The sequence below is a fragment of the Ascaphus truei genome, chromosome 7 (assembly GCF_040206685.1).
Source record: "Ascaphus truei isolate aAscTru1 chromosome 7, aAscTru1.hap1, whole genome shotgun sequence".
NCBI classification, from domain to species: Eukaryota; Metazoa; Chordata; class Amphibia; order Anura; family Ascaphidae; genus Ascaphus; species Ascaphus truei.
This window is the reverse complement of record NC_134489.1, coordinates 33,133,507-33,159,644: the sequence shown is the minus strand read 5'-3', so window position 1 is coordinate 33,159,644 and position 26,138 is coordinate 33,133,507. Positions and strand designations below refer to the sequence as shown.

Below are 26,138 nucleotides of genomic sequence, written 5' to 3'. Positions count from 1 at the left end.
TGTGTCTCCTGTGAATCTCTGCCCCCTGTGTCTCCTGTGACTCTCTGCCCCGTGTCTCCTGTGACTCTCTGCCCCGTGTCTCCTGTGACTCTCTGCCCCCTGTGTCTCCTGTGACTCTCTGCCCCCTGTGTCTCCTGTGACTCTCTGCCCCCTGTGTCTCCTGTGACTCTCTGCCCCCTGTGTCTCCTGTGACTCTCTGCCCCCTGTGTCTCCTGTGACTCTCTGCACCCTCAGTCTCCTGTGACTCTCTGCACCCTCAGTCTCCTGTGACTCTCTGCCCCCTCAGTCTCCTGTGACTCTCTGCCCCATCTCCCGTGACTCTCTGCCCCGTTACTCTCAGCCCCCTGTCTCCTGTGACTGCTCCCTGTCTCCGGTGACTCTCTGCACCGTCTCCTGTGACTCTCAGCCCCCTGTATCCTGTGACTCTCTGCCCCCTGTATCCTGTGACTCTCAGCCCCCTGTATCCTGTGACTCTCTGCCCCCTGTATCCTGTGACTCTCTGCCCCCCTGTATCCTGTGACTCTCTGCCCCCCTGTATCCTGTGACTCTCTGCCCCCCTGTATCCTGTGACTCTCAGCCCCGTCTCCTGTGACTCTCTGCCCCCTGTATCCTGTGACTCTCTGCCCCCCTGTATCCTGTGACTCTCTGCCCCCCTGTATCCTGTGACTCTCTGCCCCCTGTCTCCTGTGACTGTCTCTATCCTATGTCTTCTCTGACTGAAGGTCCTGTTGTGGGGGTGCCTCAGAAACTAAACACTGGGATTAGGGGTGCCCCAAGAGAAAAAAAACCTTGAAAACCACTGATCTTGATACTCAACACTAGAAAAGGAGAAACATTGTTTCACAGATCAAGAGAGGATGACACATTCTGAGGAAGCTCCCTCTGCAGAGCGAAACGTTGAGCAGAGCATGTCAGAGCTGTTTCATTACGTCTCCGGTGCCGGGTGCAAAACTGGGGCCAAATGAAAAACAGGAAGGTTGTTTTAATGTCATTTATTTCAAATAAAAAGAATGACTGAGTCACCAATATGACAATGCCGGTCGGTATAAACTAAATACACACACAGTAAATAACGCTCACATTCGCCCATCACACAGCGCCGTCTTAACGCATGGCACGTTGGGCAGTTGCCCGCGGGTCCCACGAGCATAGGGGCCCCGTGCTAATCTATGCACAGACCAGAATTTAACACTAATTCTCCGATCACCCGCCTCAACATTCAAATCTCCCGCTAACTCGGCAGAAGGAGAAAAATTACGACTTGTAGCGGAGAGTTGGCGCGGCCCAGTGCACTGCTTTGCCCGGGGGCCTGTAATAATGTTAAGACGGACCTGCCATCACACCTCACATTACAGAGTTCGGGAAAACGGAAGTATGTTCAAAATATAAGAGTCTCAAACTCTGATCATAAATTATACAAAAAAGAGAAAACTAAAAAAATGTAAAAAACAAAAACAAACTCAATTATCATTTTATGTATTGGATATAATTTCCCTTTGTAGTTTTATTTGAAAGCAGCAGCCTGCACGATTCAGAAGATCGTTTTGAAATATTAGGTGTCCGGGAGGTTAAAATGAAGCTGTCTCCAGAGCCCAGTGCAGCCCCTAATGGTTAAGAAGGTCATGATTTTAACACTAAAAACCCCCACATATTCTTTAAAGAGCATGACATACTGAGGTAATAAGATACTAACGTTATATGATACTAACATGATATGAATTAAACTCCTACAGTATATGCTTCGGGGTGATTGATGCTTTAAAGTCACAGTATCCTGATGCAAGTGCTTCTGCAATGCTAAAACCACCATTCCTTTTCTTCTTCTATTAAAAATCAAAACTCCTCCTTTTTAGACTTCACAGGAAAAATAATACCACCGCAAATGTAACAACGGTGGTCACACTGAGCCATTACATAAAGAGATGGGGCTTCTTAACCTGGGTGGGCAACTCCAGTCCTCAAGGGCCACCAACGGCCAAGGTTTTACGGATATCCCTGCTTCAGGACAGGTGGCTCAATCAATGACTGGCCCACTCCAGTCCTCAAGGGCCACCAACAGGCAAGGTTTTCAGGATATCCCTGCTTCAGCACAGGTGGCGCAATCAGTGCTGAAACAGGGATATCCTGAAAACCTGACCTGTTGGGGGCTCTTGAGGACTGGAGTGACCCACCCCTGATCTTAACCCTTTCTCTGGCAAGCAACAGATCGCTCCGATTTTTTAATTTATTTTTCAGGACTCCACGGATAAACGCTTTCTATCCGGTGTGGTTTTCGGGTATAGAAAATGGCTGCCATTTTTCCCCACAGGATTGCGGTTTGTGAATCACAGGAGTACAGTACAGTACATGATTTCAAAAGGAGAAATGCACAGAAGAATAAGAGAGAGCTGAGCACTTGGGAGCATTTCACGTTGAGATGTTTATCTCGGAGCATTTCTGGAGGGGGAAGGTTTTTTTTTGAGTTTTCAAAAACCTGCCGACCCTTCGGGGACAAAAAAAATCTAAACCGTTGCGATTGATTTATTTTTAAACCCGTTTTTTTTTTTTTTTTTTAATCAAATCTCAGCTGCAGAATGCAAGTCTCTTTATCGTTATTTCGGGTTCCAACAACGCCACAGTATTTGAAAGTATTTGAAAAGAATGTGTTTGCGTGCGAAGGGGAAGAGATGCAGCTCAGTGTACAATGCGCATCACCCAACATGGGTTAGATGGCAACCTGTGTTTAATTCCAGCTGACTGCGGATATTCTCCCCGTCCAGCACTTCCTCCCTGTGCGGCCCAAGCCTGCAGGTCACATGATGGGGTAGCTGGCCAGGTTGGCAATGCCGCAGGCGTTCCCCTTATCTTTGGCCATCAGGATGTAGCCTTTGTTGCCCCATTCTGTGCCCCAGCTGAAAAGACAAAATCACACGGTCACTGGAGGTGCTAACAGTACAGGTGGCTTAATCAGTCCCTGCTTCAGCACAGGTGGCTCAATCAGAGGCTCAGTCTGTGATTGAGTCACCTGTGCTGAAGCTGGGATATCCTGAAAGTCTGACCTGTTGGGGGGGAGAGGCTTGAGGACTGAAGTTGAGCCCCCCCTGCTCTATACAATTTAACCCCAAATTTCAATCAGTGAAACTCCATTCAAGTCTATGAGAGACTGCTGTTAGAAATCAGTGCGGCTGGCTCCAACTCACTCTGATGTGAGTGATGTCCATAAAGAAATGAAATCACTGTTTAAAGTAAGGATGTGGCGGTTTCTTTTTAAATGAATAACATTTGCCTGCTCTACAAACACCCTGAGTGGGGCGTACAGGTAGGGGTGCCAGGTGGACACAATGGTGAAAGGTGCGACGCGCGAGAATCGTTGGATGTTATTTATAGATGACCCGACTTATGTAATTTTTTCTAAATTTCACTCCCAAGTATTCACCAATTTGCCCAAACTTATATTCTATTTCGTAAAAAATCTGGGGAGGGGTCTTGGGAGGGAGCGGGAGGGAGCGCCCTTCCGAGGATTTTTTTAGGAAATAGAATATGAAATGGTGCAAATTGATGCAAATTGGTGCTTGCTTGGGGTGAAATTTATAACTTAAGACGTAACGAACAGATCATTTATAAATAACTGACCTGCAGTCATAGTGTACATGGCGAGTAATACTGATCTTACTGCTCCTCCCACACATTCCAAGACTGTTGCACCCCTCTTCATCCTCTCTCTCCCCTTATCCTCTCACCCCCCTCACCCTCTACCCCCTCCCTGTCATTATCAGTACAGTGGCTTTAAATTTTAAAATCCAGCTTTAAATTGCATATTGAATCATGCCATTGAATCAGTAACCTGCTCTGCTTTCTTGGGGATGATCTGTAAGTAAGAAGGTGCTGCAGAGATTGCAATGCTGCCGAGATGAGAGCTGAGTAATAAATCCGTTCTGAGAATTTACAATGGTGGTTATTTTTAATAGGTCTTTGAAAATGGGAAGACCGTTAGTATAGTAAAAGAACATACTAGGGTTGCCAGGTGTCCAGTATTGAACCGGACTGTCCTGTATTTGGACACTGTCCAGTAAGAAATGAGAGGTAATAGTGGACATGTATGTATATACTGGTATTACGTCTCTGGACATAGTGACCTGACCGGCTTGGGGGGCCACGGGATTTCCCCGAGCAGGGAGAGAGCAGGGCTGCTGCAAGGGGGCTGGGCAGCTTCCTCCACCCTGATTGGTTGCTGCTGGGTAATGCAGCCAATCAGGAGGTGGTGTCAGGAACCTGGATGTGGAGCCAAGGAGAGAAGGACACAGCATGGATCAGAGAGAGGTGAGAGGGGGGGTGTGTGTCTCGAGCACATCGCACCATTCACCATTGTGTCCAGTATTTTTGGAGAAACCGCCTGGCAACCATAGAACACACGCACGCGCGCGCACACACACGTACATGTCCATCCCTGCACACATACATGTCCCCCCTCCGCACAAATACATACATACATGTCCCCCCTCCGCACACACACATACATGTCCCCCCTCCGCACACATACATGTTCCCCCTCCGCACACATACATGTCCCCCCTCCGCACACATACATGTTCCCCCTCCGCACACATACATGTTCCCCCTCCGCACACATACATGTCCCCCCTCCCCCGCACACATATATGTCCCCCCTCCCCCGCACACATACATGTCCCCCCTCCCCCGCACACATACATATCCCCCCTCCGCACACATACATGTCCCCCCTCCGCACACATACATGTTCCCCCTCCACACACATATCCCCCCTCCGCACACATACATGTCCCCCCTCCCCCGCACACATACATGTCCCCCCTCCGCACACATACATGTCCCCCCTCCCCCGCACACATACATGTCCCCCCTCCCCCGCACACATACATGTCCCCCCTCCGCACACATACATGTCCCCCCTCCGCACACATACATGTCCCCCCTCCGCACACATACATGTCCCCCCACACACGTACATGTCCGGTATTATCTCTCATTTTTTACCGGACAGAGTAACCAAATACCGGGCTGTCCGGTTCAATACCAGATACCTGGCAACCCTACGACAAGTCAGCCTAGCTCAGGGGTTGTCAACTCCTGTCCTCAATGACCACCACTAGGTAAGGTTTTCAGGAGATCCCTGCTTCAGCACAGGCCTCATTCAGCCACCTGTGCTGAAGCAGGGATATCCTGAAAACCTGACCTGTTGGTTGCCCTTGAGGACTGGAGTTGGGTACCTTTGGTCTAGCTCATGGGTGTGCAAACTCTTCTCCCTGCACCCCCTGCTTGCGCCCCCTTCCCTGCTCGGCCCCCTTCCCTGGCAATGCGTCGCTGGAAAGTTAAGGTAAGCAAAGTTACAGAGGCCTCACGTGATCCCAGGCATTTCATTTAAATGCCTTCTGGGAAGAGCGGGACCCCTAACTGCTGCACCTCCCCACCCCAGAAAATCTCAGAGCCCCCCAGTTTGCACACCCCTGGTCTAGCTAATCTCAGCTAAGTTTATCATTTAAAAAGTAGTGGTTCATGGGTTTATAAATACAAAAAGTCGAGGTACTCTGAGTCTGTAAATAAAAAATCATGTTAAACTCACATTTATTACCTGGCAAGGAAACATTGAGAATACAGTTAATGGAGATGTAGCTTATATTTAAAGAGGTAATACAAGCGTTCACGTTAAATAAAATAATCTTTTGTTTTAATATACGCAGCCTCTGATTACCTTTATTGATAACTAATTACCTAAGCTGCTGATTTATTCATTATCCAGTGATCGATCAGCAAAGATCCTGATTCCCAGGGTTCACTAAATGGCTGCCTTTCTGTTTCAATCAATCCTTGAGTCAGTGTAACTCAGCAGCTACAATGTATTCTTATATTACTAAGGTAACATTATCTATTGTTACAGTTTGCATCTCAAGCTGCTGGGAACATTGGCAACAAAGTATCACAAACAGGAAAGTGTTGCAAAGATCTTGCACTGCTGGGGAGGTGGGCTAAAGCCTGCTATTGAAATCAAAGGATATTCAGCTTATTAAAACGCATTAAAAAAATTACATTTAGAGTTGAATTAAAAAAAATGTGGTGAGTATTATCTAATACTACAGAACTTAGTAAAAAAAAAAAAAAAATACCCCACACATGTAGGATATTGAATGGATTGCTCCTTTAATTAATATCGCCTCCCCTTCCCGTGCACAGTCCTGGCTGAAACACAAAGTGTTACAGAAAACCCTGTTTTATCACCTGTTCTTAACAATCCAGTATTTCATGTTCTTTTGAGTCCCATAACCCACGGCAAGGACCGCGTGGTCAATATCAGCAGCATTGCACTCTGGATCGTAGTATATGCCTGCAAGTTATACGCCATAGAAGGGAGATGAACAGGCAAACAAGAACAAATAACTATTACACAGTGACATCAACACATTTATAAGACTTAAATAGAGGCGATTTTGTGAGGAGAGTTGTGGCAGAAAATAGCATTAATAATTTTAAGGAGCATTAGAAATATAGATGAAGGTTGAATCCATATAGGACAATTGCCAAGCACAATCTCCATGCATACTTGGTGATACCCTGATGTGAACACTACCCAGAATCCCCCAATGCAGCCACAGTTGGAGACAGATAGAGCTTAATGGGTCATTTTGTCTGCTGTATTAGCAATATGTATGTTCTTATGACCTTCTGTGTGGTTTATGACAAGACAAAGCCCACCAAACAGTAAAGTATTAGTAATGTCTGTTTGGCTTTAGTTAAGACACCAGCCTAGTCTAGAGACCTACTTGCATGATCTCAAAGTAACAGACTGCCCACTCATGTATGGGGGGAAAAAAGAATGAAGTTATACTAAATTCCATGTTTTATTACGTAATTTCCCTTAACGTTTTTTTGTTTAATTTCGCTGTTATCACCAAAGGTTTACAGTGTCGGTCAGTGACCGAAGTTTGATGATACTGCCTTTTTTTGTAATGATTTAGAAAGTAAGCTTCCTACTTTTCCATGTATATTAAAAAAAATGCTTGCTTTTTGTCTTCATAATATCAACAAGCCATTAAAGCTGCAGTTCAGTCTTTTTTTTTTTTTTTAATTAATTTTTTTACTTCAATAGTTTTATGTGTGCAATCTCTAATTACCTAAAGAACTGTATAGCTGCAGGTCAATTCGTTCTCCATGTATTGATAGGTCGAAATTTGGTGACATAATTAGTGAAGGGATCTGTTTATATTCTGCTTCAGTCTGTCAGTGGAAGCTCATGAATATTCATGAGCACTGCTGCACTGACATGTGCTAGAGGGAGGGCAGGGCTGACAAAGGGGTGTGCCAGGGCTTGTGACAGGACATGAAGGGGCAGTGCCTTAGCAAATGCTTGTTAAAATAGAATACAAGAAAATTGGTCTTTCAAAGTTGTTTTTTTTAAAACAGAAAATGCTAAAAGTATTTTTTCTTACTACAGAACTGATTTATTAAAAAAAACACACATGCAGGATATTGACTGAACTGCAGCTTTAAAGTTTTAATCATTGTTCTTATGTTTTTGACTCTAGTTTATGTAGGTATTTTTACAACTTTTTTTTTTAAACAGAAAACTGATGGCCTGCTATATACTGTCATGTTTGTGTCTCAAATTGGATGTAGTGAGATGTTCATCTTTACAGGCATAGACAGTAACTGCGGGTATCCAGACATACCTTTGCTGTAAAACTGGAAGGTGGAGAGACTGGCATCAATGCCCACTGACACTGGTCCCACAGTGCCCACCGCCTTCTTCAACGCCTTCTCGCTGCCTTCTTTGATTACCTTGTAGGACTTGCACGTGGCTGGACTCCCGGCTGGGTCGTAGCTACAGTCCTGATCCTACAGAAGATAAAACACACACTGTGGGTGACAACAACATCTCAAACAACCACAGCGCTGGTCTCCTTGCAGGTGGGTTACCAGTAAAGCCTGTATTAGGTCTGGTGACAATATCTCCAGGGGAACATTACTAAATCGGAGTTTGACCAAAGAAGGGCTAAAAAAACAGTGCATGATGTCCATCATAAAAAACTTATTAGGAAATACTAAAGGACCTCAACATGTACAGCAACATGAGGAGAGAGAGGAGAATATGCTGAACACGTTCAAATACATAAAGGGTTGTAACAAGGAGAGCAGCATACCGTATTTGGCAAAAAGAGAATGGTTAACAGTCACAAATCCAATTTATGACATCTTCTCTCTGTGTTTGACTCATTTCTCCGATCTTCTCCTCAAGCCCTTCCCTCACCACTTCAAAGGCAATGTGGGTGCTATTCTGTCCCTTCCATCTTAATGCTGCTTCGACCCAAACCCAGGGCCAGAGGGCCTGGGGCAAGAGCAGAGAGCTGCGGCCCCCAGGAGTGTGTGGACCCTCTTACTTTGTCCAGCCGGCTTCTCCTTATGCTATGCAGAGTCATGCGACGTTGCTACGTCACATGGCGTCGCATTGTCATGGAAATGTGACACTGCGGCATCATGTTGTCATGGCAACGCGATGCCATGTGGCATCATGATGTCACTTGGTGACGCGTTGCCATTGGGATGCCATGTGATAGCATGAAGCAATGCCGGAGTTTACAGAGGCACCGATGGCACCACTATCAAGCTGGCCCTAGGGCGGCATTTTCTGTGCTTCCTATCTTTCCTGGAATTATACCAGGAACGAAAGGAGGCACAGAAAATGCCGCCTGAGACCATCGCCTCTTTTGTTCACCCCTGGCACGGGCCCTGCCCAAACCTCCTTCCACTCTTGATTCTCTCCCTCCTATTACACAGTTGGAAGTCTCTCATCTGCTCTCCTCTTCTCCCTCTACCAATTGACCACTTGCTCCGATACTTCACCCTTTAGTGCTGTGAGTCCGGAGTCTGGCGTTCACTTTAATGTCATGTGATGGTCCCTGGGGCTATCACATGACATACCAAGCCCCTTGTGGCATAAAACAGACGTGGAGGGGGATCCACTTTTGTTTCAAGCAAGCTGGCCCAATTGGGGAAGAACCGTTGCATTTTGCTGCTGTTTTAAACCCAATTACTGCCAAATGCGCAGGGAATGTATTGCATTGTCTATATATGCATGCCAAGTTACTAATGATATGGCGATATTAACCAGAGACCAGCTATGCACCAGAGGTTAGGAAAATCATCACCGCTCTGCAGACTCACCTCTCCGACATACGGATACGCTTCCTCTGAATCAATGCCCTTGTTGTCCCGGACGTACTCAAATGCGTTGGTCATGTAGCCTCCTCCGCAGCCGTCGTTCTTTTTGACACAGTCCACCAGGTTTTGGGGACTGAGGACCACCAGCTTTCCCGTTTTATTCTTCAGCTGTCCTTCCAAGGCCCCCACAGAGCTAAAAGCCCAACAGGACCCACAGGCGCCCTGTGCAGAGAGATCGGGAAAGAGACAAAAGCCCCTTACTCAGTATGCAGTGAGACCTCTATTCAGAAAGATCAACTCTATTTAACAGCTGAAGAAGGGCAAGCGTTAGCAGACAATAATGTTTTATTGTGAAGTGGAGTATCTATATGTCTACTGCAGTGATATCATGACCTACAACTTCACATCAGCAACATTGCAGTTATAAGCATAATATACACCTACAAGGTATACACCAGGCGTGGCCAACTCCAGTGAAGAAGAGCCACCAACAGGGCAGGTTTTAAGGATATCCCTACTTCAGCACAGGTGGCTCAATCAGTGTCAAAGACCTATCCACTGATTGAGCCACCTGTGCTGAAGCAGAAATATCCCTAAAACCTGACCTGTTGGTGGCTCTTGAGGACTGGAGTTGGCTACCCCTGGGGTACACCCTAGATATTAGATGGGCATGTTACAAGAACAAATAAATCTACACCTTTATAAGATGTATTATAGAGAAGATTGGACTCTGTCTGTTTATTTAACCCCTTTTATAAATGGTTCTGAGATACACTTTCTGTACTACAGTAATATAATGACCAATATTACAAAGATCAGAGGGAAATACACGATCGGTTTAATCTGAATCAGATCTCTTGTGAACTCTGTTGGAACTCGGATTAGGCAATATAAAGAAATGCATACAACTGAAATCTTGACATAAGATGGGGAAGAAGTGGAAAGAATCATAGCAAATCTCTTTACATGCGGCTTAAAGAACAGGAAACTCGCAGAGCAGTGGCATAATGCCATAGCTATCCTTATCCACAAGAATGGAGACAAAGACCTCCAGAACTACAGACCAATCAGTCTACTTCCAATCCCTTACAAGATTTTGATGAAGACCCGTGGGACGTAGTGGTGGACACAACACAATGGACCACATCCGAGCCATACAAGAAGTGATTTCACGAACTAATGAATACGATCTACCACTCCGTTTAGGATTGGTAGTTCTACGGAGGTCTACACCTCAGCGGTCCTAGCTGCAGTAAGAAGACAAAATGTTGAAGAAGGATTACATTGATATTATAAAGAAAATGTATGAGAATGCCGCATCAACTATTAGATTACATAAAGACACAAGCAAGATAGGATCCGCAAGGGGGTGCGGCCGGGAGACACTGTGTCACCAAAGCTTTTCACTGCAACACTTGATTTGTTCAAGAAATTAGATTGGAGAAAAAAAAAGGAAAATCAACGATGAATATTTGAGTCATCTAAGATCTGCCGGGGACTTTGTTATTTTTGCCACAAATCCAGAAGAACTCCAGCAACAAATTGGCGAACAAGCAAATGAGAACGTGGGGCCTCCATAAACATCTCAGCAAGAGGAAATTGATGTTCAACAAAAAGTGTCAAGTCTGCAAAAAATTGAAATAAATGGAATAGAATTTGAAGAAGTTGAAGATTAGGTCTACCTTGGCCGGTAAATTACAATGGATAGGAACATTTGAAATGAAATCAATAGGGGAATGAAAATGGGATGGAGGCTTTTGGAAGAAATTAGACAATATTTCAAGGGAGCCTCCGACGGTGCCTCAAGAAGAACGTTTTTGGCCAGTGTATTCTGTCCGTGCTCACGTTTGAATGCAAAACTTGGACCCTAAATGTGAAGGTTATTCAGAAGCGTAAACTAATAGATGGACCCCCGCAGCTGTCTAGATAATGTGACCCCCGCAGCTGTCTAGATATTGTAGGTGTAGGTGCTCCCTAGGTAAGTATGTATAGTAGAACAAACAGAACAGAAACCTCAAATGGGCACCACTGTTCAACGTGACTCTTTACCATCATCATGCCATGTTTTGTTGTCTTCACTACACTTATATGGCTAGGACCCTTTGTCATCCAGTCATAATAATAATAGCATGTTCTTGTATAGCGCTGCTAATTGTACGCAGCGCTTTACAGAGACATTTTGCAGGCACAGGTCCCTGCCCCGTAGAGCTTACAAACTATGTTTTTGATGCCTACACTATTCAGTATACTGGCAGACCTGGCTGGGGTCCACCATTTTGTCTGTTGCTTTACTATAATTCTAGGGTCTGCATACTAATACATACTATTGCACTACAGTTTATAGCTGCATCCTGGTTCACATTGAACAGTGGTTTACCTTGTCCACCTGTTCATATTGCAAGACGCTATTAAGTGTTCATTTGCAGTCTATATAGTTTGATCCAGAACACTTCATTGAGTGTTCATACCTATAGGATCTGAGCGTTTAATATTCGTTTTAATCTCCATCATTTTAACTTGGATAATAAAGTAATACGTTTTAAACTTACTCATTTATCACCCACCAGGTGTAAGAGTGCCCATAAGTATCGAGAGATGCATGCTGGGTATTATCCGAAGAGACAGGAAAAAGAATGAAGGGGTTCGAATCCAAACAAAAGTCTGTGACCTCATCAAAAGGGGGAAGAAATGTAAATGGCGGTGGGCCCGGACACATTGCAAGAAGAAATTACCATTGTTGGACAAAAATGGTACTCGACTGGATCGCAAGAGAGATTAAAAGACCAAGACAACAACCAAAAGTGAGATGGGAGGATGAAATCAGAAAATTACATAGTATTACATGGTAGATGAGGTTGAAAAAAGACGTACGTCCATCAAGTTCAACCTATGCTAAATTTAGACAACAGATACTTTATTCTATATCTATACTTACTTATTGATCCAGAGGAAGGCAAACAAACAAGCCCAGAGTCATATCATCCAATGATATCTCATAAGGGGAAAAATAAATTCCTTCCTGGCTCCAAGAATTGGCAATCGGATTAATCTCTGGATTAACATCCTTCCCATATATACTTATTTGATATATCCCTGTATACCTTTCCTTTCTAATAAGATGTCCAACCTTTTTTTGAACAAATCTATTGTATCTGCCATCACAGTCTCCATGTGCAATGAATTCCACATTTTAACTGCCCTTACTCTAAAGAACAAGAGAAAAACAAATGTGTGGTGCTCAGAAAAAAAGCCTAAATATGGTACTTGAAAGAAACCACAATAAAAGTTCAAATACTTGATTGAAGAGTCCTGCAGTATAAACCCCCCTGGTGGAAGAGCAAGGGAATTAACCCATAACTTCTAGAACAATCAAAACTTAAAAAAAAAAAAAAAAAGAGCTTGCGCTCAAAACGCGTTGGTGGGGGGCCCTGTACCCCGTAATGCTGCTGTTATTTTTGTAGTTTCTATTAAATTCATTCTTTAATGGGCACACGCTCCAATGGATATCCTTCATTTATTTTTTGTCTGCTGTATTGCTGGTGCCTGCTTTTTCCTATTGTTTCTCTTACTCTAAAGAACCCTTTCCTTTGTTGCTGGTGAAATCTCCTTTCCTCCAACCTTAAGGGATGCCCCCGAGTCCTTTGTACTGCCCGTGGGATGAATAGTTCTTTTGAAAGCTCCTTGTATTGTCCCCGAATATATCTGTATATAGTTATCATATCCCCTCTTAGACGCCTCTTTTCTAATGTAAATAAATCTAATTTAGCTAGCCTCTCCCCAGAAGATAGATTGTCCATCCCCTTTATTAATTTGGTGGCTCTTCTCTGCACTCTCTCTAGTTCCATAATGTCTTTTCTTAGGATTGGTGCCCAAAATTGTACTCAAAATGTGTTGGAACAACGTCGAAAAGAGAGGCTGTAACCGCAAGGGGTTAAGCTGATGAGGAATCTCTCTCTCTATATATATATATATATCTATATCTACACACTTAGGCTTTAGTATAACTGGGAATATTGTTTAGATGAAGTGGGTGAATTTCTCCCTTCCTGCATTCAGAATCTGCATTTCTAAGGCCTGTGATGTTTACCTGATTCCTCACTGGGGTGACGTAACCCTTTTTCCTGTAGTCAATAGAATCAGGGACTGCTTCCGGTCCCTCGTCAAAGACAGATGTGACGTTGGCGCGTCTTTGGCGTGCTGGGACCTTTAGTCCAGTCATCGTCTTTACAACCTCCTCGTTTGTCTACAAGAGAAAAACATCTGGGCATGAAACACTGTTTTATCATGTTTGTCAGTGTTGTACACTGGCGACACACTTTATTCGAGCTCGGCTAGTCCCACGAATTCGGGTATACTCGGGTGTATTGAGGTTTGTGACTGTTTTCTGCCCGAGTGCATTGCGTTATTTTCCAGGCAGGGATTGAAGCATTTTATTCCCGCTGGCTGCAATACTGCACAGTATATATATATATATACTGCATTACAATTCATGAATTTATGCCATCTGGTAGACACGCGAAGCATTGCAGCCTATTAAATCCTAATCATTATCATTTGACAGATCAGCCGCCCGTCAGCCAGGCATGAACCATGGCTGGGAAGGCAAACGCAACGGGGCTTGTCAGAGGTGAGGAGCGGCGCATTCAAGGTATCTGCCAGGTACAAACTGGGTATTTGCTCGAATAAAGTGTGTCGCAGCAGTAGGTTTAGGATTTAGTAACCACATATGCCTAACGTAAGTCGCTTCCCTTCTTGCATTTGCCCCATGACTTCTGCTGGGAGGCTGTTCTATGCAACAATGACTCTTTTTAATGAAGGACTTCCTCACTTTTTCCCTGACCCTCCCACCCTTCAACTGTGCAGATACTCACTATCTTTTTTTTAGGACAGGATAAGGTAAGTATAAGTCCACCCTGCTATGCTGCTTTATGCCACAGTGATACTGTAAGTGGGATACATAACATATGACTTATAGGTAGGGTGACCAGGTGTCCCGGTTTAGCCGGGACAGTCCCGTTTTTTTAACCTTTGTCCCGGTTTTTTAGTCTCTGCCCCGGCTGCCCTGCATGCTGTAAAAGGTTCTGTTTTTTTGTGGCTGTTCCGCTTTTGACCATAAGAGCAGGGGGGGGGGGGGCAGCAGAGAGCAGACAATGCAGGGAGGAGAGCAGGGGACGGGTCTGAGCTGCGGAGCCCCAGCAGTGAGACCCGGAAGTGTCGGTGAGAACTTCCGGTGTCTGCTGAGAGGGCTCAAGATGGCTTCCCCCACCCATGCAGGTATGGTCCAGAATGGGGGACACAGACACACACACAATGGGGGGGGGGGGAAGAGACAGAGAGAACGCAGGCACAGCATCGGGAGAGGCAGAGAGAGAGAGACACACACAGGCGCAGCATGGGGAGTGTCATGGAACAAGTATCACATCCCTGTTTTACCCCCGTCTTTCCTTTGCAGCTTCTGCCTGTCAGTTCTTACTTTCAGCTGCATGGAGTTTGCACACATATACTGTGCCAGTGTGAGAGACACAGTGTTATTTCCCCTGTCCCAGCAGCTTACTGTACCAGAGAAGCAACATTATTGCTTCATGCTGTAGCTCCCTTAGGCCTTGCCCCCGCTGCCTACTACAGTGTCCGCCACACGCACGAGAGCCCTCCCCTCAATGGCGCCGGGCCCGCTGCGAGGGGGGTCCGCAGAGCTCGTGCGAGAGTTGCTCCTGCTCTCAATAGAATTGAGAGCAGGACTCACGTCGAGCGATACGGCACGCCCCCCGGCGGTTCAACCAATGAGGGCGAACCTGCCGGGTGACGTCATGGCCGCGCCCCTGTCACTCCCCCGCCACGCCCCCCCCCCCCCCCGGTCTCTCCTCCTGCAGTGAGCTGCAGACCGGGGAATAGGCTGAATGTGCCGCCAATCTCGCGGGCGCGCATTACAGCGGCGTGACCAGGGCCTTAGCCTTAGACATTTCAGTGAGTTGCTATAGCAGCCCCAGCCTTTCTCCCAAATGGGCTAGCCTGCTTTCTCCCCCTCTGCTCTGCCCACAGATGGTCTGTCCCCAGGCTATCTTGCTACCCAGCATACATTGGGACTTCCTTTCCACCATCACCACCAGATGAGTGAGAACCCCTCTTGTAACTGCTGTACTGGTAGGATTACCCTTTTCACCTGTCCTTAACTACAAAGCACCCACAGAGAGGCAGTATCTAAACACCAACATCTCTTCACAAGTGCCTGTCTTTTACCCTGCCTTTCCCTAAATAAAGTGAAGAAAAGATACAGAACTTGTTGTGCTTTGAAAAGAGGGCCGAGTTGAAACTATCTGGGCTAATCATCTTACACATGACCCTGGCCTCCAGAATAGGGAGACACAGAGAGAGGCACAGGCACAGCATGGTGAGAGACTCAGAGAGAACACAGGCACAGTATGGGGAGAGGCAGAGAGAGACACACACAGGCACAGCATGGGGAGAGACACAGAGAGAGGCACAGGCACAGCGTGGGGAGAGATGCACAGCATGGGAAGAGGGGCTCAGAGTGGGGGGAGAGAGAGACAAAGAATGGGGGGGAGAGACAGAATGGGGGGGAGACAGAGAATGGGAGAGAGAGAGACAGAGAATGGAGGGGAGATAGAGAAAGGGGGGGGGAGAGAGACAGAATGGAGGGGAGAGAGAGAGAGACAGAATGGAGGGGAGAGAGAGACAGAGAATGGGGGGAGAGAGAGACAGAGAATGGAGGGGAGAGAGAGACAGAGAATGGAGGGGAGAGAGAGACAGAGAATGGGGGGAGAGAGAGACAGAGAATGGGGAGGAGAGAGAGACAGAGAATGGGGGGGAGAAAGAGACAAAGAATGGGGGAGAGACAGAGAATGGGGGGGAGAGAGAGAGAGAGTGGGGGGGGTGGGGAGAGAGAGAGAATGGGGGGGGGAGGGAGAGAGAGACAGACAAAAATGGGTGATAGAGAGAGACACAGAATGCGTGGGGGAGACAGAAAATGGAGGAGAGACAGAGAATGGGGGAGAGGAGAGGGAGTGAGAGAATGGGAGCAGAGAGAATGGGAGGAGAGAGAGTGAGAGAATGTGGGGAGAGAGAGCGAGAGAATGTGGGGAGAGAGAGGGAGAGACAGAGCGAATGGGCGGGAGACAGAGAATGGGGGGATTGAGACAGAGAATGGGGGAGAGACAGAGAATGGAGGGGAGAGTGAGAGACAGAGAATGGGGGGTGGGACAGAAAATGGAGGAGAGATACAGAGAATGTGGGAGGGGAGAGAGACAAAGAATAGGGGAGAGAGAGAGACAAAAAATGGGGAGAGAGAGACAGAGAATGGGGGAGGGAGAGAGACAGAGAATGGAGGGGAGAGAGACAGAGAATAGGGGGAAAGGCACAGAGAATGGGGGAGAGAGAGACACAGAAAATGGAGGAGAGACACAGAATGAGAGGGAGAGAGGGAGAGGAGAGGGAGGGAATGGGGGAGAGAATTGGGAGGGAATTGGGAGAGAGAGCGAGAGAATATGGGGGGAGAGGGAGAGAGAGTGAGAGAATGGGGGGGAGAGGGAGAGAATGGGGGGGAGAGAGAGAGAATGGGGGAGAGAGAGAGAGACAGGGAAGGGTGGAATGAGAATGTAGGGGTGGGGAGAACGAGAATAGAGGGATATGAGGGAGGGAGAGAGAAAGGGGTGTGTGTGTGAGAGAAGGGGGGACAGAGCGGGGTAAAGAGACATAAAGGAGAACGGGCACAGTTGGTGATATCATTTGTTTTATAAAAAATTTTTTAATGTGTACCGGTTTTAACTTTTGTAAACCTGGTCACCCTAGTTATAGGTTACCAGCTGATGTCTTGCTGTGTGTCAGTAACTCACCATGTCTCCCAGATGGTTCATGGCCAGTTCATACGAGTGCTGCCCCCGGGAGAACTCCAGGTTGTGGGATGTGATGAACTTCAAGTTCTTCTCCCAGATCAGACGCCTCAGGAGCTCGTCCATCTGTGCGGAGGGGATAAGATCAGGAGGACAGCAGACAGCAGGTGAGATGCAGGCTACACCCAGTACTTACAGCCAGACTATATTTTAAGTTGTCCTCTTGTTTTTTGTTCAATGTATTGAAATTAACATTTAAAAAAAGTAGAACATGAAATCTCAGTGTTGCCACTTTTGTTTATTAAAACTGCAGACTAAGCAATATCCTACGTGTCGTTGTTTTTGTTTTTTTAATAAATCAGTTCTGTACTATGAGAAAATACTTGTAGCATTAAAAAAAAACGCTGAATGACATTTTTAATGTACAGTATTACAATGTAACAAGCTTTTTGTTGTTTCTATAGCAACCATTTACAAGGTCACATCCCCTTCCTCTTCTGAAACAGGCTCTGGCACACCCCTTTTTGAGCCCTGCCCTCTCTCTAGCATTGCACCAATTGTATCTAGTGACTGCCTGGTCACATGATCTCTCCCACAGAGCTTTCCATCTTTGGTCCTCTTCTGCTGCACTGACAGCCATTTACTGAACCTCCGAGCTGAATCTTCGCCGATCGATCACAGGAGAACGGATCGATCGGCAACTTAGCTAATTACTTATCATTGTGTGGATTGTATTGATGCGCATATTAAAGTGGAAGAATAAAATTAAAAAATTAAAAACAACAGCTTGGCCTGCTGCTTTAAGTCTGCGTTTTACTTCATTTATATTTGTTTTTTGTATTGAGCTGAGACTGTACTGAGCGTTGCACATAGCAGTTTGCAGGCAGAATGAGTCACTGTCCTGAAGAACTTACAATCTAATATTGGTGCCTGAGACACCAGGAGATAAAGATTTACCAGAGGTCACAAGGAGCCGACATTGGAATTCAAATCTCATTCACCCACTTCAAAGTCCGAAACATTTCTACTGAGATACTCCTCCCACCCAGTCATTGCTGTGATACTGTACTGCCAGTGTAAGATACTGCAGATACTGCACTGCCAGTGTAAGGGATTAGCATAGTACAATACAAACATACCCCTGTCCCCAAGAGCTTACAATCTAACGTGTGTTGCCTGATGTACAATGAGATTTCTGAGCTGCATAAGTTCACACAGTGTTGTCTTCTACTGTATATTCATTATTTAGCGCCAGAAGCACAAGACCACGTCCCTTCCAAGCTGTAATGAATTAGTCCCTCAATACATTAGGGAACTTGCAGTGTAACCCAGAGGATGCACCTCACTACCTGGCTGTTATACTGCTTGAGATGGGCTTTCTTCCACAGCTCCCACGCAGAATCCAAGGTCTCATCCTGATACAGACCGGACCTCACCAAGGGCAGCCCGAGGGCCAAGAGACAGAGACACAGCAGCATTGTTTACTGCAGGAAGAGAAACACAAATTAGATCAACCCACCAGGTGAACTGGGAAACAGAAATTAATAAACAAGCAAGCTCACCCCACCCTACTTTTTAAGTAGCAGGTTTTTCCATGTCCCTGTGCAGGACCGGCCCACTGTGGCCATTATCCCTCCACTGCAGAGGTACATGAGAATGTTCACAGGTAGTGTTAGGACCTGCATACTGGTCATGCCGTCACGTGGCTGCAGGCTTATAACGCTTTGGAAAAAGGGTTTAACTAAATGACCCTTACTCATGAGCATACTAACATTGAAGCATCTATGTATTTTGTCACACTGGATGTAGCATTGAGTATTTTTGTCTTTTGTTGAACTGTGAAACTGACTTGAGAGGGTTGATGAGGAAACCTACAAGGGTATTTAACTATATACCATCTATTAAGCAGCAATTCTTCCCTAAATATTTTTTTTTAACTTTCCTCAACCAGGGGCTTCCCCAAAATGGATCCGTGGCCCAGCAACTTCCGGGTGCTCCCCTTGTTCCCGAAATAATGTATGTAGGTTTTTTTGTGCCAGTTAAAAAGAAAAAAAAACTACAAATAGAAACTTTTAATGCTGTCTCCCAATGACGTTGCAAGTTTCTATTGGCTGTTTCGGCGAACCTCATACACTGGCTAATTTGTATCCATTTGCCTGTTGCTGTTGGGGTCCTGGGAGGTCGGGGTGTACCACAAATCAGCTCCGGGAAAGCCCCTGGTTTAGGCAAGTCAAAATACAGACATAGGCGAGGTGCAGATGTAGACAAGGTGTAGGAGAGGTGTAGATGTTGGCGATGTGTAGATGTTAGTGAGGTGTAGATGTAGTGGAGGTGCAGTTGTAGGCGAGGTGAAGATGTAGATGTAGGCAATATGTAGATGTAGACGAGGTGTAAATGTAGAGGTAAGCGAGGTGTAGACGAGGTGTAGAGGTTAGCGAGGTGTAGATGTAGAAGTAAGCGAGATGTACATGAGGTGTAGATGTAGAGGTAAGCGAGGTGTAGACGAGGTGTAGATGTAGTCAAGGTGTAGATGTAGATGTGGTGTAGATGTAGACAAGGTGTAGGTGTAGAGTTAAGCAAGGTGTAGACGAGGTGTAGATGTAGAAGTAAGCAAGGTGTAAGCTATGTGTAGATGTTAGTGAGGTGTAGATGTAGTGGAGGTGCAGGTGTAGGCGAGGTGTAGGTGAGGTGCAGATTTAGGTGAGGTGCAGATGTAGATGTACGTGAGGTAAAGATGTATATGTAGGCAATATGTAGATGTAGACGAGAGGTAGAGGTAAGCGAGGTGTAGACGAGGTGTAGATGTAGAAGAGATGTAGAAGTAATAAAGGTGTAGACAAGGTGTAGGCGAGGTGTAGATGTTGGCGATGTGTAGATGTTAGTGAAGTGTAGATGTTGGCAACGTGTAGATATAGAAAAGGTGTAGATGTACGCAATATGTAGATGTAGACGAAGTGTAGATGTAGAGGTAAGCGAGGTGTAGATGTAGAGGTAAGCAAGGTGTAGACGAGGTGTAGATGTAGACGAGATATAGAAGTAAGCGAGGTGTAGATGTAGACGAGGTGTAGATGTAGAAGTAAGCGAGGTGTAGATGTAGAAGTAAGCGAGGTGTAGACGAGGTGTAAAGTAAACGAGGTGTAGACGAGATGTAGATGTAAGCAAGGTGTAGATGTAGAAGTAAGCGAGATGTAGACGAAGTATAGATGTAGAGGTAAGCAAGGTGTAGATGTAGAGGTAAGCGAGGTGTAGACGTGGTGTAGATGTAGAGGTAAGCGACGTGTAGACGAGGTGTAGATGTAGGTGAGGTGTAGATGTAGACGAGGTGTAGGTGTAGACGCAGTGTAGAGGTAAGCGAGGTGTCGATGTAGGCAAGGTGTAGATGTAGAGTTAAGCAATGTGTAGACGAGATGTAGAGGTAAGCGAGGTGTAGATGTAGACGAGATGTAGATGTAGAAGTAAACTATCTGTAGTTATTAGTGAGGTGTAGATGTAGTGGAGGTGCAGGTGTAGGTGAGGTGTAGACGTAGATGAGGTGCAGATTTAGGTGAGGTGCAGATGTACGAGAGGTAAAGATGTAGATGTAGGCAATATGTACATTTAGACGAGATGTAGAGGTAAGCAGTAAGCAAGGTGTAGGCGAGGTGTAGATGTTGGCGATGTGTAGATGCTAGTGAAGTGTAGATGTAGGTGAGGTGTAGATGTAGAAAAGGTGTAGATGTAGGCGAGGTAAAGATGTAGATGTAGGCAATATGTAGATGTAGACGAAGTGTAGATGTAGAGGTAAGCGAGGTGTAGATGAGGTGTAGATGTAGAAGTAAGCAAGGTGTAGACGAGGTGTAGATGTAGACATAAGTGAGGTGTAGATGTAGACGAGGTGTAGATGTAGAAGTAAGCGAGGTGTAGACGAGGTGTAGATGTAGACGAGGTGTAGAAGAAAGCGAGGTGTAGACGGGATGTAGATGTAGATGAGATATAGATGTAAGCAAGGTGTAGACGAGGTGTAGATGTAGAAGTAAGCGAGATGTAGACGAGGTGTAGATGTAGAAGTAAGTGAGGTGTAGACGAGGTGTAGATGTAGAAGTAAGCGAGGTGTAGATGTAGAGGTAAGCGAGGTGTAGATGTAGAAGTAAGCGAAGTGTTGACAAGGTGTAGATGTAGAAGTAAACGAGATGTAGACGAGGTGTAGATGTACATGTAAGCAAGGTGTTGACGAGGTGTAGATGTACATGTAAGCGAGGTGTAGCTGAAGAGGTCGAAGAGGTGTAAATGTAGACGAGGTGTAGATGTAGACGTAAGCGAAGTGTAGACGAGATGTAGAGGTAAGCGAGGTGTACACGAGGTGTAGATGTAGATGTAAGCGAGGTGTAGATGTAGATGAGGTGTAGTTGTAGACGTAAACGAGGTGTAGATGTAGACAAGGTTTCACGTGTAGTCTGTAGTCTACAATGCTCCCATTATAAATACATTTAACATGAGATGTATCAGTCTGCAACACAACTACATGCACAGTAATTAAATTACCGATAATCTAACAAATACAGATGTCAGTGCACAGCCTAACCTTTCCACACTGCTTAGCTGACCCCTCTCTGGAACTGAACGAGTTAATTGTGTCTCCTTTAAGTCGAGAAAACTTCCAACTCTGTGTATTTAACTGGTCTCTGCCTAATGTCCTTTAAGGAAATTCATGGGGTTAGGTTAGGACATAGATAGCAGGTGAGGCCGGGCATATGTTATACCTTCCAAGTCCTAGATCTCCAAACATGTTTCCCAGTACAGAGTAAAACACACAGAACATCCTCTGTAGCTGATACTAACTAAGACTCTATGGCCCCATGTTTACTAAGTAGTGTTACTCCATAAGACTTTCCAAAGCAGCGTATTACACATGACCCTTTAAGACCCATTCAAGTGAATTGGCTGTAAGGCAGGGGTGAGCAACTGCAGTCCTCAAGGGCCAGCAACAGGCCAAGGATTGGGGATATCCCTGCTTCAGCACAGGTGGCTCAATCAGTGGCCACTGAATGGGCCACCTGTGCTGAATCAGGGATAGCCTTAAAACCTGACCTGTTAGTGGCCCTTGAGGACTGTAGTTGCGCACCCCTGCTGTAAGGTGTCTCCTGGAGTAACATTGCTTATTAAACATGGCCCTTTACAGACCATTGTCTTCGGGGCCAGAAGGTGTAGCACTTTATAGTAAATGAGGCCCTATGAGCAAAAGGTTATTCTATGTGCAGAGTAAATCACTAAGGCTACGGCCCCGGTGTCGGCGCTACACGCGCGCCCTCCAGGCTGTGCCATGGCGGCACCATAGACGTGGCCTAAGGTCACATGGCCTGCGATTCTGTTTCTGCCCTCTCTGTGTGAGTCAGCCAGTCACAAGGCACATTCTTGCGGCTGCACATCTGGTTGCACTTACAGCTGTTTGCAGCAGGAACTTTCAGTATGAAACAGCACCACAGATTTCAAGCATCAAAGAGCCGGGCCCCTCACTGCCCCTCCCCCTCACATGATATCATGTGTGTTTAGTTTCATTTCTAATGAAATAGGACTTGCTTAACCCCAGTTAGAGAACAAAGCATGCCAGAGCAGCAATGGTGATATATACACCTATACTTCTCTTTATAACAGCCTAATTCCTCTCTCTCTACATTTACCTCTACGTGTGTGTATATGAACATATGCATGTGTGTGTATGTATATATTATTATTATCATTGTTTATCGATAAAGCGCCAACATATATACACATACACACACACACACACACACACACACACACACACACACACACACACACACACACACACACACACACACACAGTATTAGGGTGACCATTTTTTCCCAGTGAAAATGACGCAGCGGGGTCACATGTCGCCGCAACGTTAGAAAATTCTGGAGAAAAGGGGAGCGTAAGCAGGGGGGGAGCAGGCAAGGGGGCACAAAAAAAAATTGCGCACCCCTACCCCAGAGTATTTCTACTTTCTATTTTTATTTACAAACACCAAGTACTTTTTTCATTTGCAAACCTAGAGTACAACTTCGTTTCTTCTTCTTTGTCCGTAAAGAAAAGGGGGATTTATTTGAGGAAAGACTCCCTACGACCTAAAAGGACCCTTAAATCAGTGAGATTTAGGGGCCCTGTAACAAGAAAACCCCATTTCTAAAATACCCCAAATAGTTTTGCCCCACGAGTCTCACCCATTTTTTTGCAATCGGACACTGCGTTTATTTCCCAATTAATATAATGGATCCCGTAGCTTACAGCTCACTCTATGAATATTAAATAAAGATCCTCTATCGACGTTTGCAGAAAAAACCCAAATAGGAAAGTAGAACCGAGAGCTGACGCGCACGGAAATCCTGTTCTCACAACTGGAACAGTCTACCGGAGACTCTCACAGCCGCCACCAGTCTAGGTTATTTCCAAACTAAAGCTGTCTCACGTGTTAATCTGGTCTGTAACTGTTACATACGCCTATAATATATATTATCTCTAACTGTGCATGTAATGTCTGGTATATAATGTATAACCCGGCTCACTTATTGTAACTATGTATTTGTAAAAATGTATTTGTCATCATAACGCTGTGCCCAGGACACACTTGAAAACGAGCGGTAACTCTCACTGTATTACTTCCTGGTAACACATTTTTATAAATAAATAAAATAAATACTGGTGGAAACGGGCCCTTGTCCTGTTATGATTGCCAGACCACCCCCTGTCTGCTGTCAGCCAGGAATCCTCCTCGGTGCTGGGACAGGAGTTGGCCTGAGAGAGCGTTCGGTCGCCAGACTTGGGCAGAGAACGCCATTCTCACAGATCCGCAGACCCACCTTCCGCGTGTGTATATATTACCGCAGCAGCCCACGCTGGCCGCTACTTATGTTTTATGGATTTGTTACGTGCTGTAAGAATTATTTTCTTGCCCTGTCCAACACGGTTTTTATTTTTAAAATCTGATTCTCTGTTCAGAAGATATAAGCGGGTGTAATGAAGTGTCTGTGAGGTTAAAAATGAAGCCCATTGAAGTCTGAAAGTTGCACAAACATTTCAGTCTGCTCTCCCCCCCCCCCCCCCTGCTCGCGCCCCCTCCTTACCTTGGCTCTGCCGTCAAATGACGCCGTGGGGTCATGTGACCAATGACGCCGCGTTGCCATGGTGATGCATCACCGAAGAACAAGGAAGGGAAATTGCAGAGGCCACACACGATCCCCCATTTAATTTGAATGCCTTGGGGAAGAGTGCGGGGTCTCTGTAACCGCCGCGTCGCCTCCCCCCCCCCCCCGGAAAATCTTGCACCCCCCCAGTTTTTGCACCCCTGCTATAGATCAAAGTGGCGCAATTTGCTCCATAATGAAGAACAAAATGTTTTATTTACATGGATTTGCACCAGACATGTACGTGTTTCTTCCATGTAACACTGATCTTTTAGGAGCAGAGACTATAACACCTTAACCGAGTAAAATGTCATTATGCAAAAAGAAAGGAAAACAGAGCAATCTTTTATTAGGTATATATATATATATATATATATATATATATATATATATATATATATATATATTCAGCGAACTATGAGCAGGTCTCCCTCACATGGATATGCTGTTTCTGGACGCTCAGCCTTAACTGATCCAGAGTTGATAGTTTGGAAGAGTTGCATCCCCGCTCTATTGGGCTGTGCAGGGAGTATACGAAGGTGTGGAAGTGATTGGAAAAATGTCTATTTAAATCAATGAGAGATCCGGGTGTTGGTGCGTGATCTGCACTTAATCCCCGGGTAAGTAATTACTGAAAGGAACGGGGTACCAATATTACTATTATTATTATTATCGTTATCATCGTTTATTTGTAATACCAATACTTTTGTTTCCTGACAAACCTGCAGTGCCTGTCTAAGGAAAAACTGCATATTAATATTAATGGGCTCTGTGTCTGAAGAGCAGCAATATTGTATGAACCTTCGTAAATCAGAAGAACTTTGTCCCAATGTTGAACAGGTTAAGAATGACAAGTTTAACATCACTAGCACTGCTTATTTTAAGACACTGTTTATTGTAGATTTCAGTCTAAAATAAGACTTCACTGAGGTACTGATTCTGACAAATCTGTGACTTTCAGAAAAGTTAAATATACTGTATATAGTGCCCACAGTGTACATGGCGCTTTACAAAGAGACAATGCAGTAACATGGAATTATAGCACAATAAGTGCAACAATGTCAGACAATAAGAAAGGAAATCCCTGCTCCGGAGAGCTTACTATATATATATAACTATATATATATATAACTATATATATATATATATAAATCATAGCATCATCTTCAGCTCTTGTCGATCCACTGCTATATATACACACATCTATATAATCTATCAAATTATCATCAACACTTGTTGATCCACTGATTTTATATATATATATTTTCACACACACATAAATGTATTAGACTGAATTCCTTAAAATGTTTTCTTGTAAATTCCCAGGAGAGAAGGAGAAAGGAACGGGAGCCCCCGAGGGCCCCACGAGAGAGGCGTATATTAGCAACAGTTATATTACCTTGGAAGATCCGGGGAAATTCCAGCCGGCTGGATCAGATGCCGTTAGCCCAGTGTGCACTGATCACAGCCCTGTTCCACCCAATTATATAGTCTGTTCTCTTGCAGGAAGTCCCACCAGGAAACTGGGAAATCTGGGCGGTTGCAAACAGCAGGGCAAAGTCAAAAGCAGATTTGAAAAAAAAAAAAAATGACACTAACACCAGCTAAAGTTGTTCAGTGTGTTGCACGTGACAGACCGTGGCTGCCAAAGCTCTGGTGCGAGAAATTCCCTTGCCTTTTATTGCAAAGTAACCAGTTGGATTTTACTTCCTCAAACAGCATACTGTGTTAGCAGCGATCCGCGCTGCTCCAGATTAGCTCTTTAAAAAGCGTACGTAAACTAGGGGGTCGCCCGACATCCTGGGACCACCGTGGTCTGGGCTCCCGCTAAAGATACAGATGTAGCAAAAAGGGTATTGCACCCGCTCGTAACGCAGAATATCGCGAATTTTATGTAGGAGTCAACGGTCGCGATAATGCAGAATATCACAATATATCCCAACATATAACTTTGCTAAA

General features: G+C 45.3%; 1 protein-coding gene across 1 annotated transcript; it reads right to left on the bottom strand.

The window, feature by feature from the left end:
- Positions 1 to 977: 977 nt before the first annotated feature.
- Positions 978 to 25,737, bottom strand: LOC142498924 (cathepsin K-like). Its single transcript, XM_075607578.1, has 8 exons — positions 25,579 to 25,737; positions 18,368 to 18,502; positions 17,022 to 17,144; positions 13,259 to 13,414; positions 9,175 to 9,393; positions 7,683 to 7,848; positions 6,235 to 6,340; positions 978 to 2,891 (listed from the first exon to the last, which is right to left on the bottom strand). The coding sequence occupies exons 2-8, from the start codon at positions 18,494 to 18,496 to the stop codon at positions 2,792 to 2,794; spliced, it is 999 nt and encodes a 332-aa protein (XP_075463693.1). The 5' UTR covers positions 18,497 to 18,502; positions 25,579 to 25,737; the 3' UTR covers positions 978 to 2,791.
- Positions 25,738 to 26,138: the final 401 nt, after the last annotated feature.

Coding starts and splice junctions, on each gene's coding strand:
- LOC142498924 (XM_075607578.1), bottom strand. CDS start 18,496: ATGCTGCTGTGTCTCTGTCTCTTGGCCCTCGGGCTGCCCTTGGTGAGG. Junction 6,341..7,682: donor CTTCCAGTTTTACAGCAAAG/GTATGTCTGGAT, acceptor TATAACTTGCAG/GCATATACTACGATCCAGAG. Junction 2,892..6,234: donor TACTGGATTGTTAAGAACAG/GTGATAAAACAG, acceptor TTGTCTTTTCAG/CTGGGGCACAGAATGGGGCA.